The sequence below is a fragment of the Tamandua tetradactyla genome, chromosome 19, assembly GCF_023851605.1.
Source record: "Tamandua tetradactyla isolate mTamTet1 chromosome 19, mTamTet1.pri, whole genome shotgun sequence".
Taxonomy (NCBI): Eukaryota; Metazoa; Chordata; class Mammalia; order Pilosa; family Myrmecophagidae; genus Tamandua; species Tamandua tetradactyla.
This window is the reverse complement of record NC_135345.1, coordinates 51,853,429-51,877,470: the sequence shown is the minus strand read 5'-3', so window position 1 is coordinate 51,877,470 and position 24,042 is coordinate 51,853,429. Positions and strand designations below refer to the sequence as shown.

The 24,042-nt window shown below is 38.1% G+C and overlaps 1 protein-coding gene across 6 annotated transcripts in view; it reads right to left on the bottom strand.

Moving 5' to 3' along the window:
• CWH43 (cell wall biogenesis 43 C-terminal homolog) overlaps positions 1–24,042 on the bottom strand; it is a 72,416-nt gene that overhangs the window by 17,709 nt on the left and 30,665 nt on the right. For all 6 annotated transcript variants that reach the window (XM_077136828.1, XM_077136829.1, XM_077136830.1 and 3 more), the window contains 4 exons: positions 23,877–24,002; positions 21,744–21,823; positions 10,853–10,958; positions 9,124–9,259 (listed from right to left, as the gene is read on the bottom strand). In XM_077136828.1, the coding sequence (XP_076992943.1) occupies positions 9,124–9,259; positions 10,853–10,958; positions 21,744–21,823; positions 23,877–24,002 (448 nt within the window). The remainder of the gene's footprint in view (positions 1–9,123; positions 9,260–10,852; positions 10,959–21,743; positions 21,824–23,876; positions 24,003–24,042) is intronic.

The window sequence follows — 24,042 nt, the reverse complement described above, 5'->3', positions numbered from 1 at the left end:
CACGTGAAAGCCAGGGGACGCCGCCATGTTCACCACGTGCCCTTCCAGCTGAGAGAGAAACGTTGAACATTGTTGGCCTTCTTGAACCACGGTATCTTTCCCCAGATTCCTTAAATTGAACATTTCTATAGACTTGTTTTAATTGGGACATTCTCTCAGCCTTAGAACTGTAAACTAGCAACTCATTAAATTCCCCTTGTTAAAAGCCATTCCGTTCCTGGTATATTGCATTCCGGCAGCTGGCAAACTAGAACGCTAGCAAAGGAATGAAGTAACAATTCACAAAATTAGAGATTAAAAACTTTCCAATAAATATATATTTAAATGTTCAATGTCACTAAAAATTAAAGAACTATGTATGAAAAGGATGAGAAAAGCTCAGCCGCAACTGGCTTCTCTTCTCCAGCTATATGAACTATTCCCCTGGTGCCCTCATGGAGTCCAAGCAGAACATTCTCTGCAGCGATGATACACGAATTAACAGCCCCAGTCTGTCCCGGCATGGCCCTCCAGGCTACACGCATCTGTTACGTGACGGTGCCTGACCATCCAGGGCCATCTCAAACTCTGCACAAAATTGACGCTTTTCTGGTTGTTCCAGTCCCGTAAAAAGCATCATCTACTATCAGTTATTGAGGTCAAAAACCTAGACTCCAGGGTCAAGATGGTGGCTTAACAACGTGCGTGTTTTAGTTTGTCCTCCAGAACAACTATTAAATAACCAGAAACAGTACAGAACAGCTCTGGGGCCACGTCAGTGACCAGACACACAGCGTACCCCAGTCTGGACCAGCTGGACCAGCTGCGAGCACCCCCCCAAACCGTGAGTTCCCAAAGCTGCGGCAGCCAGCACCCCTCCCCCACAGGCCGCTTCCCAGAGGGGAAAGGAAAGGACTTTACCAGCAGCAGGGACTAGGCACAATCAAATGCCAATTGTGGAACTAAGTAACAAGTTCTGACTACTAAAAATAGGCCCCCAGCTCAGGTGAACCTGATCAAAGCAGAGGTTGCTCATTTGTGCCCCGGTGCCAAGTGGGCAGGACTGACAGAAAAAGGGGGGAAAAAAAAGGAAACAGAGGTTTTTGTGGATGTGTATCTACAAAGGCTTGACTGCCTCTGGATACAGCAGCAGGACTTTTCAGGCTGCAACTGCCCCAGGCATAGGCAGAAGTGAGCTCTTTTGGGGGCTTGTCTGGAGCCTGTGCGTTCGCCAGGGGAGGGGTGAAGCCCCACCAAGGTGGAATCCCTCCTTCAAGGAATTCAGACACCAGGGCTTCAATTTGGTAATTTGAAGCCATTAAAACCAGCCTACAACCTCTCCTCTGTCTCCACCACACCCCCAGCAGGGAGAGTCCACCAAAGTTAAAGGTACTGCATCATCTTACACTGGTGGGACCTACAGGCAGACAAGCACCACACACAGGGCAGGATAAGAAAAACAGAATCCAGAGACTTCACAGGAAAGTCTTTCAACCTGCTGGGTCTCACCCTCAGGGAAAACCGACGCAGGTGACTCTTTCCTCCTGATAGGAGGCCAGTTTGGTCTGGGAAAATCTGACTGGGGTATATAATATCTAAGTAGACCCTCCTAAGTGTGTGTAGGGGGGAAGGCACCACACAAGCAGGGCAAGAAACAAGAAAACAAGAACTGAAAAATTCTCCTCTGTTAAACAAAACTTAAGCTAAAGGTCCAGATAAAGCTGAACGGAATGTCAAAGAACAGATAGACAACAAATTCATCCAGCAAGAAAACCCTAGATAAAAGAAGTGAAAACAATCTCCAGAATAAACTAATTAAGGTAATTAAATCCTAGACGCCAGCAAAAAATAACAAATCACACTAGGAAAATTGAAGATATGGCCCAGTCAAAGGAACAAACCAACAATTCAAATGACATACAGGAGCTGAAACAATTAATTCAGAATGTATGAACAGACATGGAAAACCTCATCAAAAACCAAATCACTGAATTGAGGGAGGATTAAAGAAGGCAAGGAAAGAACAAAAAGAAGAAACTGAAAGTCTGAAAAAACAAATCACAGAACTTATGGGAATGAAAGACACAGTAGAAGAGATGAAAAAAACAATGGAAACCTACAATGGTAGATTTCGAGAGACAGAACATAGGATTTCAAAACTGGAGGTTGGAACATCTGAAATCTGACAAGAAACAGAAACTATAGGGAAAAAAATGGAAAAATATGAGCAGGGACTCAGGGAATTGAAAGACAATATGAAGCTCATGAATATACGTGTTGTGGGTGTCCCAGAAGGAGAAGAGAAGGGAAAAGGAGGAGAAAAACTAATGGAAGAAATTATCACTGAAAATTTCCCAACTCTTATGAAAGACTTAAAATTACAGATCCAAGAAGTGCAGTGTACCCCAAAGAGAATAGATCCAAATAGACACACTCCAAGACATTTAATAATCAGCATGTCAGAAGTCAAAGAGAAAGAGAGGATCTTGAAAGCAGCAAGAGAAAAGCAATCCATCACATACAAGGGGAGCCCAATAAGACTGTGTTATTGAACATCTCTCAGCAGAAACCATGGAGGCAAGAAGACAGTGGGATAATATATTTAAATTATTAAAAGAGAAAAACTGCCAACCAAGGCTTCTATATCAAGCAAAACTGTCCTTCAAAAATGAGGGAGAAATTAAAACATTTTCAGACAAAAAATCACTGAGAGAATTTGTGACCAAGAGACCAGCTCTGCAAGAAATACTAAAGGGAGCATTAGAGACAGATACGAAGACAGAAGAGAGAGGTGTGAAGAAGAGTGTAGAAAGGAAGACCTAGAGTAAAGGTAAAAAGAAGGAAAATTAGATATGACATATAAAATCCAGAAGGCAAAATAGTAGAAGAAAGTACTACCCATGCAGTAATAACACTGAATGTTAATGGATTAAACTCTCCAATCAAAAGACATAGTCTGGCAGAATGGATTAAAAAATAGGACCCATCTATATGTTGTCACTACTCAAAGGACACGAGGCCAAGGACACAGGTGGACATTTGCACACCAATATTTATAGCAGCATTATTAACAATTGCCAGGAGATGGAGGCAGCCAAGATGTCCATCAACAGAGAGCTGACTAAACAATCTGTGACATTTACATGAGATGGAGTGTTATTCAGCTGCAAGACAGAATAAGGTTATGAAGTATGTGGCAACATGAATGGACCTTGGGGACATTGTGCTCAGTGTGATTAGCCAGAAACAGAGGGACAGATACTGTGTGGTCTCACTGATGTGAACTGACATTGGTGAATAAACTTGGAATATTTCCTTGGTGGCGGAGACCATCAGGAGATAGAAATAGGGTGAGATATTGGGTGGTTGGAGCTGGGGGGATGCAGATTGTGCAACGGGACTGAATATAAAACCTCGGAGATGGATGGCGCAGTGCTACCTAACTGTAATGTAGTTATGTTGGAACACTGGGTGAGGCTGTGTGTGGGAATGGTAGAGGGAGGAGGGCTGGGGACATGGATGAAGTCAGGAGGAAGGATGGATGGCAAAGATTGAGATGGTGTAATCTGGGAATGCCTAGAGTGTGTGATAGTAGTGAAATGTACAATGTACAGATTTTGAAAATGTTTTTGCGTGAGGGAGCGGAGGAGTGTCGTTATTGCAGGGTGCTGAGAATGGATGATGATTGGTGCTTTAAAGTGTCACCTTGTGAGTGAGACTGAAGCAAGGAATGTTTGTTTGTTACAGAATTTGTATTTTGACTAGAGCATTTCCTAGTAGAGCTCATGTAGATAGTTTGATTGAATGTCGTGAGTGCATTGAATGAGGTTTTGTTGGCTTGTCTGGGGTGATGCCCTGATGAATCCCAGGGTGATTTGATCAGTGACTGGAAGAGTGTTTGTGGGTCCCCTTCGGGGAGTGGTGAGAGTGGGGAGAGGTTCAACTTCCCCAAGTTGAGTTCTTGATGTTCTCACAGGCAGTGTGGACAGCCAGGGCTATGGGCTGGGCCCCCAGTCTTGGGGTTTGTTCATATGAGGCTTGGCCCCACCAGGGATAGGTCAAGCCTACTTAAAATTTGGGCCTAGGGGTCACCCCCAGGAGAGCCTCTTTTGTTGCTCAGATGTGGCCTCTCTCTTCAGCCAACACGACGAGCAGTCTTACCACCCTCCCCCTCTCTGCATGGGACATGACTCCCAGGGGTGTGGACCTTCCTGGCAACGTATGACAGAGGTCCTGGAATGAGCTGAGACTCAGCATCGAGGGACTGAGAAAAACCCTAGAATGAGATGAGAATTAACATCGAGGGATTGAGAGAACCTTCTCGACCAAAGGGGGAAGAGTGAAATGAGACTAAGTGTCAATGGCTGAGAGATTCCGGGTGGAGTTGAGAGGTTATCCTGAAGGTTATTTTTGTGCATTGAGTGGATGTCACCTTGTTGTTCAGGATGTGGCGGAGAGGCTGGAGGGAGCTGCCTGAGGATGTGGAGCTGTGTTCCAGTGGCCATGTTTCTTGGTGATGGTTGAACAATGGTGTGGCTTTCGCAGTGGGACTCTGTGAATGTGGAGGCCTTGGGTCTGATGCTCCTTTTGGCTACTGTATCGGCAGAGGAGTGGAACATGTGGAGTGAAGATGGATAATGGGGGGAACAAATGTTAAGGTGAATTTAGTTTGAGATGCTGGTGGTGGATGGGGGCGAGGGGTGAGGGGTGTGGTGTGTGTGTCTTTTTTTTTTCTTTGTTGTCGTTTTCTTTCTTTTTCTGTTTTCTTTTTGTTTCTGTTTCTGGATTGAGGCGGATGTTCTGGGAGGTGGTGGGTATGCAACTGTGTGATGATGTTGAGAGTTGCTGGTTGTGTATGTGGAATGGAATGATATCTTAATGTTTTCTTTGTTAATTTTTTTTAATTAATGGAAAAAGTTAAAAAAAATTTTTTTAAGAAAAAAAAAAAAAAAACCTAGACTCTGTCCCTGATTCTTCACTTCCCTCACCCCAGACAACTAAACCATCATCAATAAGTTTTCAACCCTATTTCAAAATATTTCCTGAATTTGCCATCTTCTCTCCAACCTCATTGTTCCCAATATCATCTCTCATCTGTGCTACTGGACCTGCCTCCCTGCTCCCCCTCTTCCCCTCAGAACAGCCAGAACAATCTCTCTAGACTGTAACTCAGAGCGCTGCCCTGCTTAGAATCCTCCCATGGCCTCCCATCACACTGGCTTAGACCCAGAGTCCTGCCTCCCATCACACCGGCTCAGACCCAGAGCCCCGCCTCCCATCACACCGGCCCAGACCCAGCATCCCGCCTCCCATCACACCGACACAGATCCAGCAGCCCGCCTCCCATCACACCGATGCAGACCCAGAGCCCTACCTCCCATCACACCGGCCCAGACCCAGCATCCCGCCTCCCATCACACTGACGCAGACCCAGAGTCCCGCCTCCCATCACACCGACGCAGACCCAGAGCCCCGCCTCCCATCACACCGACACAGACCCAGAGCCCTGCCTCCCATCACACCAATGCAGACCCAGAGCCCCGCCTGCCATCACACCGACGCAGACCCAGCATCCCGCCTCCCATCACACCAACGCAGACCCAGAGTCTTAAGTCGGACTAGCAGGCCCTCTCTGATCAGGTGTCTGCCCGTGACCTAATTCTAACCAGTCCCCCTCCATCCTATGCACCACGCTTGACACTCTGCGGATCCCTTGGCTCCGGGCTGTCGCATCACGTGGCCTTCAGACAGCCCTTCCTGAACACCTGAGCCGGAGCAGGAGCCCCCCTCCCGCCCCCGTCGCCACTACCCACCGAGCCACTCTCTCTCAGCACCTTGTTTTCTTTTCCACATGGCCCTCTTCAACTATATCCAATTACTTTCTTTATTCCGTTGTGTGATGTTTATTTCCTACCTCACCACACTAAAATATAAGCTCCATAAGAACAGGACAGAAGTCAGACATGCTCCCTGCTGGTCTATAATAGTGCAAAATTGGAAATATCCAACAACAGGAAAACAAATAAATGGTAGAATATGCGTGTCACATATGCATGCAGGATGTCAGTCCCACACCCTTTCTATGCCTTTGCCATTTTCCCATCCTCTGACTTTCGCCTCTTTTGGGGACAGGCTACCCATGCTTCCCCAACTCCCAGCTCTCCCACTGTATCCTGGTAGCTCTTAGCCAATGCCTGAGAATTCAGGGGGGAAATACTTAAAGGATAGCCAAGTCCAGAGATCTTACTGTCAATTCAAAATCAACATTTTCAAAATCAAGCCTCTTCCCCCCAAAATATTCTATTCTCCCAATCTCAGGGAAGAGCACCACCATTCCATCAACCTCTCAAAGCCAAAAACATGGCAGCCACCCTTGAATCTCCCCTCAACTACCCCGTAAGTAGCCCTCAGACCTCTCCACTCCTCTCCTTCCCTGTGCCTGCATCAGACCTTCTTCATTTCTAGCTGGGAACACTGAAAATAGCTGCACTTCATCTGCAATCTCAGCTTCCTCCTTTCTCCCTCCCTACTGCCAAATCAAAATCCTTCAGGAATTTTATAGAGAGAATAACTAAGCTCCTTAGAACTTTTCATACATAGTTCATTAATTTTTAGTGACATTGAACATTTAAATATATATTTATTGGAAAGTTTTTAATCTCTAATTTTGTGAATTGTTACTTCATGCCTTTGCTAGCGTTCTAAGGAACTTAGTTATTCTCTCAAAAAGTCCTTGGAGATTTAGGACCTTCCAACCTCTCATGTTTGCCATTTTACTAAACCTACCCAGTTCATTCACACTGAGCTACTTCTGGTTCTGTGAATGAAAAATAGTCATCTCATCCCTTCTTTTGTGCTTGAAAAACACCTTACCTTTTAAGAGCCAGCCTGAGCTCTCCATGTTATGAAGCTGACTGTAAGCCCCGCTTAGCTTGAGGCGGTCCCTTCTCTGTGCTCCCATAAAGACCTGTACCTCTGTTCTATCTCTCATAGCTCGCTGTGTACTCCGAGTGTCTGTTTGCATTGCTAGACAGTGAAACCCTGAAAGGCTGGAATGATGCTGAACTCTGCTATATACACCTAACAAGTTAAAAAATGCCATAACAGCACCCAATTTAAAATATATATTATTGGTTTCAATTTCCTCTTTTAACGAACTTTACTTGAAGATACAAAAAAAGAAAAGTGAATTAATCGGCAATTTCTTTTCATCTTCCTGGCATACTTCATGCAGAGACACAGTCAAAAGAAAGGTTCGATCAGATAGTTCTATCTCCCTACTCCATATTAGTGACAGACCCTTCCAATATCAAACATTTAGCATTGCCATAGCCCAAACAACCCCAATGAGAAGTATGAAAAGATCAAAGGTGATGGTGGAATTATACATAGAAGATAGGACTTAACAAATGGATATGAATGCTGAATCATTAAATTTGTATCTCTTTTAGTCTCCAGTGTTTTAGAGCAGCTAGAAGTAAAAACCTAAAATTTGTAACCCATGTCAAAGTCTGAAATATGTTCTACAACTAATTGTGGTGCTGTGTTTGGAAATTTGTAGCTTTTGTGTATATATGTTATTGTTCACAAAAAAGGGAAGGAAAAAAAGTCAATTGTGATGATAAAAAAAAAAGTATTGAAGCCCTCTAGCCTCCTATATTCTGGAGCAGCTAGAAGGAAAAATATGAGAGGATCATATGGTAGCCCATGACAAACTCTGGGATCTATCCTGCAGCCACTTTTTGAAGAGTACTTTGAAAACTATTGCTTTTTTATTTCTTTGCTTTGTATATATGTTTTACTATACAATAAAAAAGTTTAAATACATATATAGCTAAAAAAAATTGCTATCACCAGCTATAATAAATGTTCCACACCAGTGCAAGATGTTGGCCGTGGGGTGATGTAAGGGAATCCTGTATTTTGTGCTATAAATCCACAACTTTTCCAATAAAACCCAGACTGTAAACCCACAACTTCTCTAATAAAAGGTTTTAAAAAAAGGTTCAGAGAGAACCCAGCAGCAAGGCATGGCCTACACAATAGACTTTCAGGGCTCCATGTGCTAGATATGCCGGCAGCCTTCAAAAGACATAGCCATTTTGAGTTGGTACCAACCCGTCCTATTGGGGTTGTTCTTAAACTTATTTCATTAAAAAATAAACCTTTAGGGTGGGCCACGATGGCTCAACAGGCAGAGTTCTCGCCTGCCATGCCAGAGACCCGGGTTCAATTCCTGGTGCCTGCCCATGCAAAAAAAATTAAAAATAAAAATAAATAAATAAATAAACCTTTCATTTGAGAAAGTAATTTTCCTGATGGCACATTTGAAAATGAATTTCAATTCGTTTCAAAGGGGTTAATATACCTTGCATTTTTAATAAGGAAAATCTACATCAAGTCCACATAGTCCTGTTCAAAGGTATTGGCTGAGCTACAAAACATAATTCCAAATTCAATAAAAGGATCCCCCGGATTTCACTTTAAACTGAAAACATAAGCACTTCTTTGGAGAAGCTGGCAAAGGACTCCAATTATACCTTGCCTAGAACGTTCTTTAGCAAAAGCATAGCACATCCTATAAGAACTTTGCTGTAGCTATACTTACACCTATTCTTCTGCAAAGTGCTTTCCTTTAAGTAGGCATTGCCATTCGCAAATGCCTTGTTGTTCTTCATTCAGGAGCTCTTAACCAGAGACATCAATGGAGCCTTTAAAAATATTTCTACTCAGCCTTCCCACTCAACAGTCTCTGACCTAGTAAATCTGGCACGTGGTTCAAGCATCAGTTATTTTTCAGAACTCCCATTGACTATCCACTGCCGAGAACCACAGCTTTGGGCTCTAAGCTCAGTGGTGTACTGAACAGTTCTAACTGACTCTGGAGTTACAAAGAAGAGAGTGCCAAAGGAGCCAAACCAATTCTGCTGGGAATTGTTTTCAGCACCGCCAAATGGGAGGGATGCTGGGCTGTCAGCCCTGTGTGAGTCCTCATCAATATCTATTCTTCAGCATGTCCTAGTTCCCCAAGAATATGAGACATCTTACATGAGGAGGGTAAGATACTCTTAACTTTCCACTCCAAGCCTGGGCTGTCTAGTCCGTCAGGGCTACATTGAGGATGAATTCCCAGTGTATACTCACCCCCACGTGTGATCCCTTGTGCTCGGACCGAAGTCGGTATAGAAACCCAACTTCTCCCCTAGCCACATAGTTAAGTCATTGTTCCCTATATAGGGCTTAGAAGCATCACTCTCCAAAATTGTTATGAAATCTGCACCTGTTCAATAAAAAAAAAAAAATGCACATAGTGGTTAGAGCATTGGAAAAAAAAAGTTTGTCAAAACTTTATACTTAAAATTAACAAGTGATGAATTGTGTGTGAATGTGGTCGAAAGAGGAAGTTTAGAGTTATTTATGTTATCAGGAGGCAAGCTCGAGACTAAAACATGGGACTGTATAGCACAGCGGATCTTGTGGTGAACGATCGTGATTAACAGTACAAATGTCAAAAAGTTCTGTCTTGATCTAGAACAATTGTACAACCTATTACAAGGTGTCAATAACAAAGTAGTATATGGAAAAAATGTACCTATTGCAGACTAGGGACAACAGTCCACAGTACTATCCACAGTACCACACCAATACCAAAGGCCAGTAATGGAGGTGAGGGTGGAATAAAGGGTCAGGGATGTTTTGAGTTTTCTTTTTTATTTCAATTTATTTTGATTTTTTGGATAATGAAAATGTTCTAAAATGTACTGTGGTGATGAATGCACAGCTGTGTTATGGTACTGTGATCCACTGATTATATAATTTGAATGGAGATTTATGGTGTGTGAATATACTTCAATAAAGTTGTATTTAAAAGAAACTATACTTGACCTTAATCCATTAACCTTTACTCATAAATTAAAAAAAAAAAAAGCAATTCCTAATGAGTGACTAAAGTGAAGTGGTTCAAATATGAGCTATAAAGGAATTTTCCCATGTTTAGAAAGTAAAATATGAAACATCTTGAGGAAATACAGGAAAGGTTAAAATATGAATTTTCTAAATTTTCAAATATTCTTAACATCCTTCTTAAATACACAAAATTTCAAATAATCTTAATGCTTTTCTCAAATACCCATTTTTATGTCCTGAAACATTACAGTTCACAATAGCATTTTATCCCAGGGCAAACACCCCATGGTATCCATACAGAAGAAATTAACTTAATGGTTTTTTTCAGACCCTGACCAGATATGCCTCGAAGGCATGTAATTGGGAATAAATAATGACTAAGGGCCAAAGAAAAATTATTTGCATTACAATCATACAGTCAGAAATTTCTCAGGAGAAAAGCGTATCAATAGGAATAACAAGAGCAGTTTATCCTTTACTTTCCTTGACCTACACGCCATGTAGTGGATCTAAGAACCAAACCCCCACGTATTTTAAAGGATGCTTCATACGTCATTCAACGATGAGCACCACAGGGCATGGAATCAATTTGCTTCACTAATGAGCATCACTCTGGCACATTCTGCCTTTTTAATCCAAGAATTTTCTAGGGTCCCAACAGTAGGTCCCCAATTACAAGGGCCACCAACAGGGGGCACCTCTAATAACAACAGCCTGACAAGAATCCCTGCGTCTATCCAGGATGAGGCTTTGTTTAGAGTCAAGTGAATTGCTCTCAAAGACAGATGTGCTTATAAAAGCTTAGTCCGCCTGCAGTTGCCCAGGAAAGAAAAGCCTTTTTAAGAGGAAATTAGTGTATGACCCAGCAAGCTGTCCTCCAAGGACTTATGATCTTACTCAAAATAAAAGTGATGACAGCTGTTTCTCAAGAACTAGTTTCTTAAAAACTAATTCTAGTAAGGCTTACCTGTTTGATTGAGCAGTTGAGCTGATCTCTCTAAATTACACCATCCTTCATTGTCGTATCCAAACCTGAAAGGCCAGATGGCGGCAGAGACCTCTTTGACTGGTGCCTGAGGAATTGTTTCAGTGGTAATTTAGGATGATTGTGAACAATGGCAGTGTGGTGACCCATTTTCTCCACCTCTCTACCAAAATTCATATTTACCAAGTATCAGCAAAAGGATATCCTCAGACATTCATTCACACTTAATTCATAAAGACAAGGAGATATTTGCTATGTGGTATTTGCATAATAAATCTCCTTTGAACTTTTAACTTAAGGTTGGAATAGAGGAATGTTTGGAAACTGAGTAGTTATAATAAGAATGCTCTACAACAGCAAAAAATAAAAACCTGGCAGTTCATCAATAGGAAAATTAATAAATGGTTATATATATATATATATATTGGAATGCCAACAGACCTAAAAAATGAATTAGGGCTATATGTCCCAACATGGATGAATCTCACACAGATTATTTAAGTAAAAAAGTAAGTTGCAAAATATCTAGGTAAGACATCATTTATATAAAGTGTAAAAGCATGGATAAATACAATATTGTCTGTGGCTACATCATATATAGTAGCAACATAAAGAAATATATGGACGTGATGTCATCAACATGGCAACGTAGGACATCCCCAGGTTAAAGTCTCTCCTCAGATCAACTGAAAAAGGAGAAATCCCACTTGCTTGGATCTTTGTATACAACTTGAGAAGGACTCTACAAATGCTGAATCAAAGGAAAAGAAAGAAAAGCCAACCCAATTCAGGTAGGAGATTTACATCCCAAGCCCACCAGCCCAAATCTTCCCCCTCACTGGGTCCCATGCAGCTTGGGAGTCGCATAGAAACAGCATAACCTTGGTTCCTCCTGCTGCTGATACAAACCATAAAGCCATTCACAACAACAAACCCTACTCATATCCAAGTCCAGGGACCCATGTCAGCAGAGTACCAGGGAGGAACACAAGTGCTTGAAGAGTACCACAAACAAAAGTGTCCCCAGGAAAAAAAGCAGACTGCAGCAGAACTGCTGGCAAGAGGGCACACATTCAATCAGGCTCTACTTGCTGGACCACCTATAAACAAAATAGACCTTTCTGAACGGATGCCATCTGGCACCCCACAGTGAGATACATTTATGGGGAAGAAAACAGAGGCAGAAAAACCCCACAGGGGTTAAAAAAAAAAAAAAAAAGAGGGGGTGGGGACTGAACTGCAGTGTGACAGGACAGGTCCCAGAACTGCGAAGTGTAACAAAAAGAGGACACTAAGTGAAGGAGAGAATTTAAACAAATCATGGGAGCTGGAGGAATATTCTGAGCAAAAAACAAACAGAACACATCAAGATTTCCAAAGAAGAAACAGAGGAAAGGAAGCTTTCTCCTGTAGGTGAAACAATTGCATACAAAAGGACACTTTTAAAAACTTTACTGCATATCCAGGGCAAGAATCAAGTGCAGAAGAGCTGAGAAAATCTGAACAGTTAAATCTATTCTACATGTCCAGAATAAGTTGGACCAAGCTTCAGAGAAGAGCTTTAACACAAACTGACCTTCAGAGTTAATACATCACAATAATCAGATGCCCAGACATCAGCAAACAATTACAAGCTATAATAAGACACAGGAAGATATGGCTCAGTCGGGGGAACAAATTAAAACTTCAGAAGAAACACATAATTTGGAACAACTACTCAAAAAAATTTCAAACAAATCTCCTAAATCAATTCAAAGAGATGAAGGAAAGTATGGATAAAAGTACAGTAATGGTGGCTATAGAGCTAAAGGATATTAAGAAGAAAATGTATAAGCAGAAAGGAGAATTCAAAAGCTTATTGTATTAAAGGCAGAATAATGGAGATTAAAAATACACTAGAGGCGTACAAGAGCAGATATGAACAGGCAGAAGAGAGAATCAGCAAACTAGAAGACAGAACAATCAAAATCAAACAGTCTGAAGAACAGATAGAGAAAAGAATAGGAAAACTTGAGCAGTGTCTCAGGGACCTGAGTGACAGCATGAAGCACACAAATATATACATCATGGATGTCCCAGAAGAAGAAAAGGGGTAGAAACAATATTGGAGGAAACAATATTTCCAAGCTTTTATGAAAAACTTATATGCACATGTCCAAGAAGCACAATGCACTTCAAACAGTATAAATCTTAATAGATCTACTCTAAGACACATACTAATGAGAATGTCCATGCCAAAGATAATGAGAGAATTCTGAAGGCAGCAAGAGAAAAGCAATTCATCATAATCAAGAAGTCCTCAAAGACTTAGTCCTGATTTCTCATAAAAAACCATGGAGGCGAGAAGGCAGTGGGATGATATATTTAAGGTACTGAAAGAGAAAAACTGCCAGTCAAAAATTCCTTATCTGGCCAAACTGTCCTTCAAAACTGAAAGAGAGGGCGGGCCACAGTGGCTCAGTGGCAGAGTTCTCGCCAGAGACCCGGGTTTGTTTCCCAGCGCCTGCGCATGTTAAGAAAAAAAAAAATGAGAGTTCAAAATATTCACAGATAAACAGAAACTGAGAGAGCCCATCAACAAAAGATTTACTCCACAAAAACTGCTAAAGGAAGTTCTTCAAGTTGAAAGGAACAGCCAAGATAGTATCTTGGAGTAGTGGGAGGAAGTGAAGATCTTCAGTAAAAGTAACTAAAAGGGTAAATGCAAAACGCATTAATACTGTATCCTCCATGTATAATCTACTCTTTAATTCCTATAAGAATCAGAATACAATTGTACAAGAAAAAGTTATACTTCCTGATAATGGACGCAGAAAGTATAAAGAAGTGATGGGAGACAAAAATAACATAAATAGGGGGAACGGAGCAATAGGGGAACAGAGAACATGCGTACTATTGAAGCTAAGTTGGTATCTTTTCAAATTAGTAGGTTACAGTCATAGGTTGTATAATACAAACCCCAGGGTTACCATGAAGAGAGTGTTTTAAATATATACAGAAACAGAAATGAGAAAGAGATGAATCATATACATCACAAAAGATCAACTATAGAAAAGTAGGCTGCAACAAAGAAAAAAAGAGAAAAAGGTACATAAAAATCACAGGATAAAATAGCTGAAGTACTGCCTTTACAGTAATAACACTGAATGTTAATGGATTTAACTCCCCAATGAAAAGGTACAGATTGTCAGAATAGATTAAAAAGCATGGTCCAACTATATGTTGTTTACAAGAAACTCACCTTAGACCCAAAGGAAAAAATAAGTTGAAAGTGAAAAGATGAAAAAAGATAATCCATGCAAATTGTATTCTAAAAAGAGCTGAGGTAGCTCTATTAATATAGGACAAGGTAGATATTAAGTCAAAAGCTGTTACAATAGACAAGAAACACTATGTATTAATAAAAAGGTCAATCCACCAAGAATAAATAACAAGCATAAATATTTATATACCTAACCATGGCATCCCAAAATACATGAGGCAATGCTGGCAAAACTGAAGGAAGAAATAAGACAAAAACAACTGGAGACTTCAATACATCACTTTCATCAACATACAGAACATCTACATAGAAGATCAATAAAGAAACTGCGAAATTGAATAATATGATAAATGAACTAGACCTAACAGACATATACAGACTATTGTACCCCAAAACAAGAGAATATACATTCTTCTCAAATGCTCATGGATTATTCTTCAGGACAGACCAAATGTTGGTTCACAAAAGAAGTCTCAATAAATTTTAAAAGATTGAAATTATATAAAGCCTCTTCTCTGACACAGTGGAATTAAGCTAGAAATCAATAAAAGGGACAACTGGAAAATCAACAAATATATGGAAGTTAAATAACACACTACTAAAGAATCAATGGATCAAAGAAGAAATTACAAAGGGAATCAATAAATATGTTGAGAAAAAGGAAAATGAGAACACAACACATCAAAACTTATGGGATGCAATGAAGGCAGTGCTGAGAGGGAAATTTATAGCCCTAAATGCTTACATTGAAAAAGATGAAAGCATTTAAATAAAAAACCTGACTGCACACCTGGAGGAACTAGAAAAAGAAAAGCAAATTAAACCAAAGCAAGCAAAAAGAAAGAAAGAAAGATTAAAGCAGAGAGAAATGAATTACAGACATAAAAAAACAACAGAGAGTATTAATAAAACCAAAACTTGCTTCTTTAAAAGATTAATAAAATTGACAACCCTTACCTAGATCAACAAAGAAAAAAGAGAGAATTTGCAATTAAATAAAAAATGAGAGGGTGGACATTATTTCTGATCCCACAGAAACAAAAAGGATTATAAAAGTATTTATGAACAACTGTATGCCAACAAATCAGATAACCCAGAAGAAAGGAAAAATTCCTAGAAACACACAAATAACCCACACTGATTCTAGAAGAAACAGAATATCTCAACAGGCCAATTACAAGTAAAGAGATTCAATCAGTCATCAAAAACCACCCCAAACAAAAGAGCTCATGACCAAGATGGCTTCATAGGGGAATACTATCAAATATTCCAAGGAGAATTAATACCAATCCTGCTTGAACTTTTCCAAAAAACTGAATAGGCAGGCACACTATCTAACCCATTCTATGAGCCAACATCATCCTAATACCAAAGCCAGATAATAAAGACATCACAAGAAAAAAAATTTAGATCAGTTTTTCTTATGAATATAGATGTAAAACTCCTCAACAAAATACTAGCAAATCAAGCTCAACAGCACATTAAAAGAATTATAAAACATGATCAAATGGGACTTATCTCAGATATGGAAGCGTAGTTCAACATAAGAAAATAACATCATACACCACATTAACAAAACGAAGGAAAAGAACACATGACCTTCTCTATTGACGCAAAACAAAAGGCATTTGACAAAATTTCCTTAGTAAATTAGGAATAGAAGGAAACTTCCTCAACATGATAAAGAACATGTATGAAAAACCTACTGCTAATATACTCAATGGTGACAAACTGAAAGCTTTCCCTCTAAGATCTGGAACAAGACAAGGAATGCCTACTGTAACCACTGTTATTCAGCCTAGAACCTGAAGTTCTAGCCAGAACATTTAGGCAAGAAAAAAAGATAAAAGGCACCCAATTGGAAAGAAAGAAGCAAAACTTTTATTATTTGCAATGACATGAGCCTACATATAGAAAGTTTCAACAAATCTACAGCAAAGCTACTAAACCTAATATATGAATTAAGCAAAGTAGCCTGGTACAAGATCAATATGCAAAAATTTGCAGTATTTCCATGCACCAGTAATGAGCAATTTGAGGAGGGAATCAAGAAAAAAAAATTCCATTTACAGTAGAACTAAAAGAATTAAATAGCTAGGAATATATTTAACCAAGGTGGTAAAGGACATATACATAGAAAACCACATAACTTTTGCTAAAAGAAATCAAGGAAGCTCTAATAAATGGAAGGACATTCCATGCTCATGGATTAGAAGATTATATATTTTCAGGATGTCAGTTCTACCCAAAATGATTTACAGATTCACCATAATCCCAATCAAAATTCCAACAGCCTTCTTTGCAAAAATAGAAAAGCCAATCATCGAATTTATATGGAAAATTATCATGGTGATGAATGCACAACTATGTAATGATATTGTGAGCCATTGATTTTACACCATGTATAGAATGTGTATGTATGAAGATTTCTCAATAAAAAAAATTTTTTATGGAAGAGTAAGGGGCTCCAAATAGCCAAAACCATTTTGAAAAAGAACAAAGTTAGAGGGCACACACTTCCTGACTCTAAAACTTATTACAAAGCAGTAGTAGTCAAAACAGCATAGTACTCGGCTCCTGGTAGTGAGCCTGGCCCTGTCATCATGGGACTGAGAAAACCTTCTTGACCAAAAGGGGGAAAAGAAATGAAACAAAATAAAGTTTCAGTGGCTGAGAGATTTCAAATAGAGTCTAGAGGTCATTCTGGAGGCTATTCTTATGCATTATATAGATATTCCTTTTTAGTTTTTAGTGTATTAGAATAGCTAGAAGGAAATATCTGAAATTGTTGCCCTGTACTCCAGTAACTTTGATTCTTGAAGATAATCAGCTATAATCAGCTATATATAACTACATAGCTTTTACAGTGTGAATGTGTCATGGTGAAAACCTTGTGACTGGCATTCCCCTTATCCAGTGTATGAACAGTAAGAAAATAAAGACAAAAAATAAATAGTTAATGGGGGGGTTAAGGGGGTTATTTTAATTTTTATTCTTATTTTTATTCTTTTTTTACTTTTGGAGTAATGAAAATTTTAAAAATTGATTGCAGTGATGAACACACAACTAAATGATGATACTGTGAACTGCTAATTGTACACTATGAATGATTATATGGGATGTGAAAATCTTTCAATAAAATTGCATTTAAAAAACCAGCATGGTACTGACACAAGGATAGATATACAGACCAATGGAATCAAGTTGATAGTTTGGAAATAGACCCTCACATCCATGTCCAACTGATTTTCAGCAAGGCTGCCAACTCCACTCAATTAGGAAAGAATAATCTCTTTAACAAAAGGTGCTGGGACAACTGGATATCCATATGCAAAAGAATGAAGGAGGACAGCTACCTCACACCACATGCAAAAATTAACTCAGAATGAATCAAATACCTACATATAAGAACTAGGACTATAAAACTCCTAGAAGGAAACATAAAGAAGCATGTCCAGGATTTTGTGTTAAGCAATGGTTTCTTAGACTTTACACTCAAAGCACAAGCTACAACAGAAAAATTAAATAAATGGGACCTGATCAAAATTTAAAACTTTTGCTCATCAAAGGACTTTATTATGAAAGTAGAAAGACAACTTAATGGGAGAAAATATTTGGAAACCACATTTCTGATAAGGGTTTACTATCCAGAATATATAAGTAATCCTACAACTCAACAATAAAAAGGCAAACAACACAATTTAAAAATGGACAAAAGATTAAAATAAACATTTCTCCAAAGAGGAAAACAGCTAAAAATTATGTGAACGGATGCTCAACATCATTAGCTATTATGAAAACTCAAATCAAAACTACAATGAGATGCCCTTTCACACCCACTAGAATGGCTACTATTAAAAAAAAATTAAGTTTAAAAGATATGGAGAAAGAGAACACTCATTCATTGCCGGGAGAAATGTAAAATAGTGCAGCCACAATGGAAGATAATTTGGCAAGCTAAATATAGAAACACCATATGACCTGGCAATCCCATGTCTAGGTATAGGCTCATAAGAACTGAAATCAGGGACTCAAACACAGGGACGCATCAATGTTCAGAGTGATATTATTCAAAATTGCCAAAAGTAGGGAGCAAGCCAAATGCCCCTCGAGTGATGAATGGATAAACAAGATATGATATATATATATACAATGGAATATTATTTAGTCCTGTAAAGGAACAAAGTCCTGATACATGCGACAGTATGGATGACCCTTGAGGAAATTATGTTGAGTGAAATAAGCCAGGCATAAATTGACAAAAACTGTATGATCTCACCAATATGAACTAATTACAACAAGCAAACTCATAGAGTTAGAATCTAGAATATAGGTTACCAGAAGACAGAAGGAAGATAGAGAATGAGAAGCTAATGCTTAATTTCTGCAGAATTTCTAATTAGATTGATTGTAAATGTTTGGAAATGGATAGATGTGATGGTAACACATTACTGTGAGTATAACTAACAGTGCTGAATGGTGCGTGATGTGGCTGAGAGGGGTGTTTAGGGTTGTGCATACCATTAGAAGGAATGCTAGAGGATGACACATGGGACTATCACACAATCAGCCCTGTTGTGGAAAATCACTGTGGTTAATAGTACAGATATAAGAATGTTCTTTCATGCACTTAACAAATGTACATCACTATTACAAGGTGCTAATAAAAAAGGTGGCATATGGGGAAAAAATTCACCCAATGCAAACCATGGACTACAGTTAACAGTAATGTTACCTTTCATCAGTTGTAACAAGGGTATCACACAGATGCTAAGTGTAAACAAGAGGGAGGTACACAGGGTAAGGGTTTTCTTTTTGCAAGTTATGAAAATTTCCTAAAATTGATTGTGATGATAAATGCACAACTCTGTGATACTTTTTGCTGTACACTTTGGGTGGATTGTATGAAGTATGAATATACCTCAATAAAACTGCTTAAAATTTTTCACTTACAACTAAAAAAAAAAAGGAATGAAGTTCTGATTCATGCAACACCATGGATGAATCTCAAAGACATCATGTTGAATGAAATAAAGCTAGACACAAAATGGCAAATATCGTATGATCTGACTGATATGAAGAAATAAGAATAAACAAATTCAGAGCCAAAATCTAGAATATAAGTTACCATGGGCTGTATTGGGGTAGGGAATGGGAAGTTAATGCTTAAATTGTTCAGAATTTCTACTTAGGTCAATTGTAAGTTGTAGTAATAGATGGTAATGATAGTAGCACCATACTGTGAATTAATTAACAGGCCTGAATTATTTATGTGAATGTGGGTAAAATGTGAAATTTTAGGTCATATATATGTTACTAGAATAAGAATTAAAAAAAAACATAGCACTATACAACACAGTGGACTCTGCTGTAAATGATGGACCATAATTAATATACAATTAGTAAATGATGGACCATAATTAATATACAATTAGAGAGGTATTTTCGTGAATTAAAACAAAGGTACCACACAAATGCAAGGTGTTAATAATAGGGAGGTATAGGGGAGCTCTGTGTTTTATGTATTTTATGTATGATATTTCTGTAAACCTACAACTTTTCTATCAAAAAAAATTAGTGAAAAATCATAGAAAAAGAAATGCATGGAAATGATAAACACCATACTCAGGATAGTGGTTACTCTTGCACAAGAGAAGAATGACATCACAAAGGGATACACAGAAACCTTTAACATATTTGTAAAGCACCGACAATTCTAACCTAATCAAGAATGGTGTTACACCTCTACTATACAGGCAAGGCAAGCTTCAGGAGCTTTTGAGAGCTCCTCTTTTGGATCCATGAGCTTAGTCAGAAAATGCACTGTCCAGTATTAACCATCCATCTTAAATGAATACCCAATGAACTACAACAGGAATCCTTTGAAAGATCATGGCCAGATTAGAGCAAGCCAATCACCACATGTGGAAAAAACAACTCAAACTGGACCACACAAGTTCAGTTTGGGAGAAGGATAAGTTATACCAACTTTGCATAAACAACTTTTATACCAACTTCACAACAGCTCAATGTGCGTGTTCTACCATCAATGAGCTGGACATTTCACCTGTATATAAGAGGGATAATTCAGTTCTGTGATGGTTATAAAAAGGGAATGGACTTGTCAACAGATTTCAAGAGGTATGGCTGTCCTCATTAAGCTATTCGTTTTCACATAACTACACTTCGATAATTCACATAACTACACTTCTATAATTAATTAACTTCATCACTTCAAACTCTACTATTTCTTCATTTTTCCCATGCCAGTAAATACCACCAGTCTCCTCCATCCAGTTGCTTAAGCCAGAAACCTAGAAGTCATCCTTGATTCCTTCTTCTTCTCATCCCCAGCATGTGCTCCAACAGCAAATCCTATCAACTCTACTTTCAAAATACATTCTGGGTCTGTCCACTTCTTTCCAACTCCAATGCCACCATACCCATCCAAACCACCATTTTCTCCATCCTGAACAACTGAAAAGGCCTCAAAACTTAACCCCTTGCTTCACTCTTTCCCCTCTATGATTCATTCTTCACAGAGCAGCTAAAATGATACCTGGTTTCTTCACTCTCTACTTAAAATAATCCAATGGCTTCCATTGCAAATAAAATAAAACCAGAACTCCTTCTTGTGTCCTACCAGGCCCTTTGTGATGTGCCCCCCACCAGCCTCTCCAACTTCATTTCCACCATTTTCCCCTGGCTCACAAGCTGCAGCATTCTCTAACCACCCAGACCCAGTTACTCCCTGCTGCATAATCCTATTTCCTTCAAAGAAGCCCTGTCTAAAGTTGTAGGCTTTATTTATTTGCTTATCTGAATACTGTCTTTCACTCCTACTAGAATATAAACTCTACACAGGCAGGCATCTTATCCAATTTGTATACCTCTGAATCTCTGGCACCAGACACATAAGAGACATTCAATAAACATTTATCAGATGAATGAATGAAAAAAAATGAATGATAGAACACAAATCAAATGATTCCTTTTGAAAAAGAACCCCTGGATGACGTTAGATATCCTCTATGTTAGCCGAAACTGTAACTCTAGCCTCACTTTGAAATGCATCAAACTTTTTGTCAAGGAAGATAGACTTGCATTGCTCCTGCCCACCCTTCTAGAAGAGAAAGAGAAAATTAAAATTGTAGGTGGCAAGAGGGGAAAGGAGGAGACAAGAAAACTTTCACAACGCATTAATACACAAACTACTCATAAACTGCAAAATCAAGAATTGTCTGTAAGATTTTTCTTAAAGGATTCCACATTGTTGTCTTCGGCAACTGCAAAGGCATACAGAGAACTGCATTATAAAATAGTTTCTTATTGCATCATTTAAGTTTATTAAATCATAAAGGACAAAAATTACTTCAGGTAGCAAAATGACAAGCAGTTAGCCTCTAATATATGGATCTATGCTGTCCCCAAAATGCAACTTCATAAAACTATATTAGCCTGTGATCTGAAGTTTCAGAAGATGAAATCCAGGACCCTGAAGCTATCAAGTCCAGGTCTAGAGTAGAATTAGAATGGCAAAGTATGTGCATCTGTGCATGCACATATACAAATATCATATAAAATACTATTTCAAAATGTTTAATTACTTACCCCTTTGCCCAATTTTCTCTCATAGGTTTTATACCGTAGTCCTAGTCCCAACAATCCCACACCAACAAGCAGCCACAAAACTAAACAGAAAGAAGAAATAATTGTTTAAAAGATTTAAGCTTAATATTTTGAAAAACTCACGTTTATGATTGTATTGAATCTTTTCACCAATAGGGAAGATATCTAATTCTTGCAAAGGCAAAATGTGCAGCCCTTAGGTTAATTTTCATGTGTGACTTACATGGCTAACCCATATGTAAAATATTCCAAGGACATAAGCTTAAAGTAAAAAAAAATAAAATCATAAAATACATAAGAGCAGAAACACTGAACAGGAACCAGCAGGGAAAAGCTCTTACAGAATCAAGTCCCCAAGACTTCAGATGTTGAAACTTTAAGAAACAGAATTTAAAATATGTTAAAAATGTTTTAAAAAATAAAAGAAGGTATTCAAAAACATGTCTAAGGAACTTGAGACTATAATAAATTATCAGGAAAAATTTTAAGGAAATAAAAGACTTCTAGAAATTAAAAATGCAATAACTACAATAATTAAAATTAGAAACTCAATGGAAAAGATAAACAGATTACACAAAGCTGAATTAGTGAACTGAAAGACAGATCCAAGAAAATTACACAGGGTACAGTGTGAAAAAAAAAGTAGAAAATATGAAAATGGTTAAGAGACATGGGGAACAGAGTAAGAAGCTCTAACATGTATCTAATTGGAGTCCAAAAGAAGAGAAGAAAAAGGAAGGGTAAGAGGAAATATTTGAAGAAATAATGGATGAAAATTTTCCAGAATTGATAAAAGACATCACTCTTCAGATTCAAGAAGCCCAAAGATTCCCACATAAGATGGGGAAAAAAATCTACAACCAGATATATCATAGTGAAACTTCAGAGCACTAAAACAAAGAGAAAAATCTTAAGAGCAATCAAAGAGAAAAGGCACATTATTTTGAAAACAGCAATAATTACATTGACAGTTGACTTCTCAAAAGCAGAAGCAGAAGCCAGGGACAGGGGAATAATATCTTCAGTATGCTGAGAGAAAAATAACTAACTACTAAAAGAACAGAAACTGAAAGTATAACTTTTAGAGTTTATCAAGGAGTATGGAGGAGAGGGATAAGAAAAAGAAAAGAAAAGAAAACCTAGCAATACAAAAGCAAGAGGAATAAAGAAGAAAAGATATCTAGAGAAAGTAGAAAAAGAAAAAGCATGGTAAGATGATAAAACTAAAACTGCAATATATCAGTAATCACAATAAAAATATTTGGAACACTCAAATTAAAAGACAAAGATTGCAAGGATTAAAAACAAACAAAAACTACCAGACCCTGCTTTCAAGTTATATCTGAACCATAAGAATACAAAATAACAAACAAACTCATTTTCTCCTAAATTTAAGTATAATAGCTTCAAATTATAATGAATATGTATGAACTCTTTATACAATGGTCTTATTGTTTTGCACATTTTAGAAAAACACTGAACATTGATTTAGCTTTTAAAACTGTTTTCTATCTTTTTACACCATAATATTTGTCTGCTTTATTCAACACCTTGAGGGTAGGGGCCATTTTTACATTCCTTTGAATCCTACATTAACAACTATCCAATACATTATTTTCGTACTGTAGACATTTAATAAATATTTTTAATTTAATCCAGTACATTTGAAATAAATTAGACCTTGAATAAAAAAATTGATTTCATATTTGAGCTTCTAGTACATCTGCAACCCTAACATTAACCATTTCGATACACACAAAAAGAAAAGTGGAGGTGGAATAAATAATTCCAAATATTAGAATAAAAGCATTTTGGAAAATTCATCTGTTATATCATCTTATCTATGTTAGAAACGAAAAAAACTAAAAGCGAAGTATTTGTAGGTGAAATTATATGATATCAGGAGCTTGCTTTATTATACTTCTGCAAAAAAAATAGTAGGGAAGGTAGCTTTTAAGAACACAGGTCAAAAAAAAACAAAGGACACAGGTCAAATGTTGACAAATTGTTGAAGCTGAGTGAATGGTACATTAAGGTTTATTACAGTTCTTCCATATGTTTAACAATTTATACAATAAAAGCCTTTTTTAAAAAAGAAAGCAAAACCATACTTACAAAGTTTTATGTATTTTTCACTCTTTTGGAAAAGCACTTTAGGACTATTTTTTGTTTGAAGAAGTGAGTCAAGGCTTTTCTTAGGACCAATGAGTATATTCAGTCCAATAAGTAGCATGATTGTCCCTGTTATAAAAGAAAGAAAGAAAAGAGAGAAAGTGAAAGA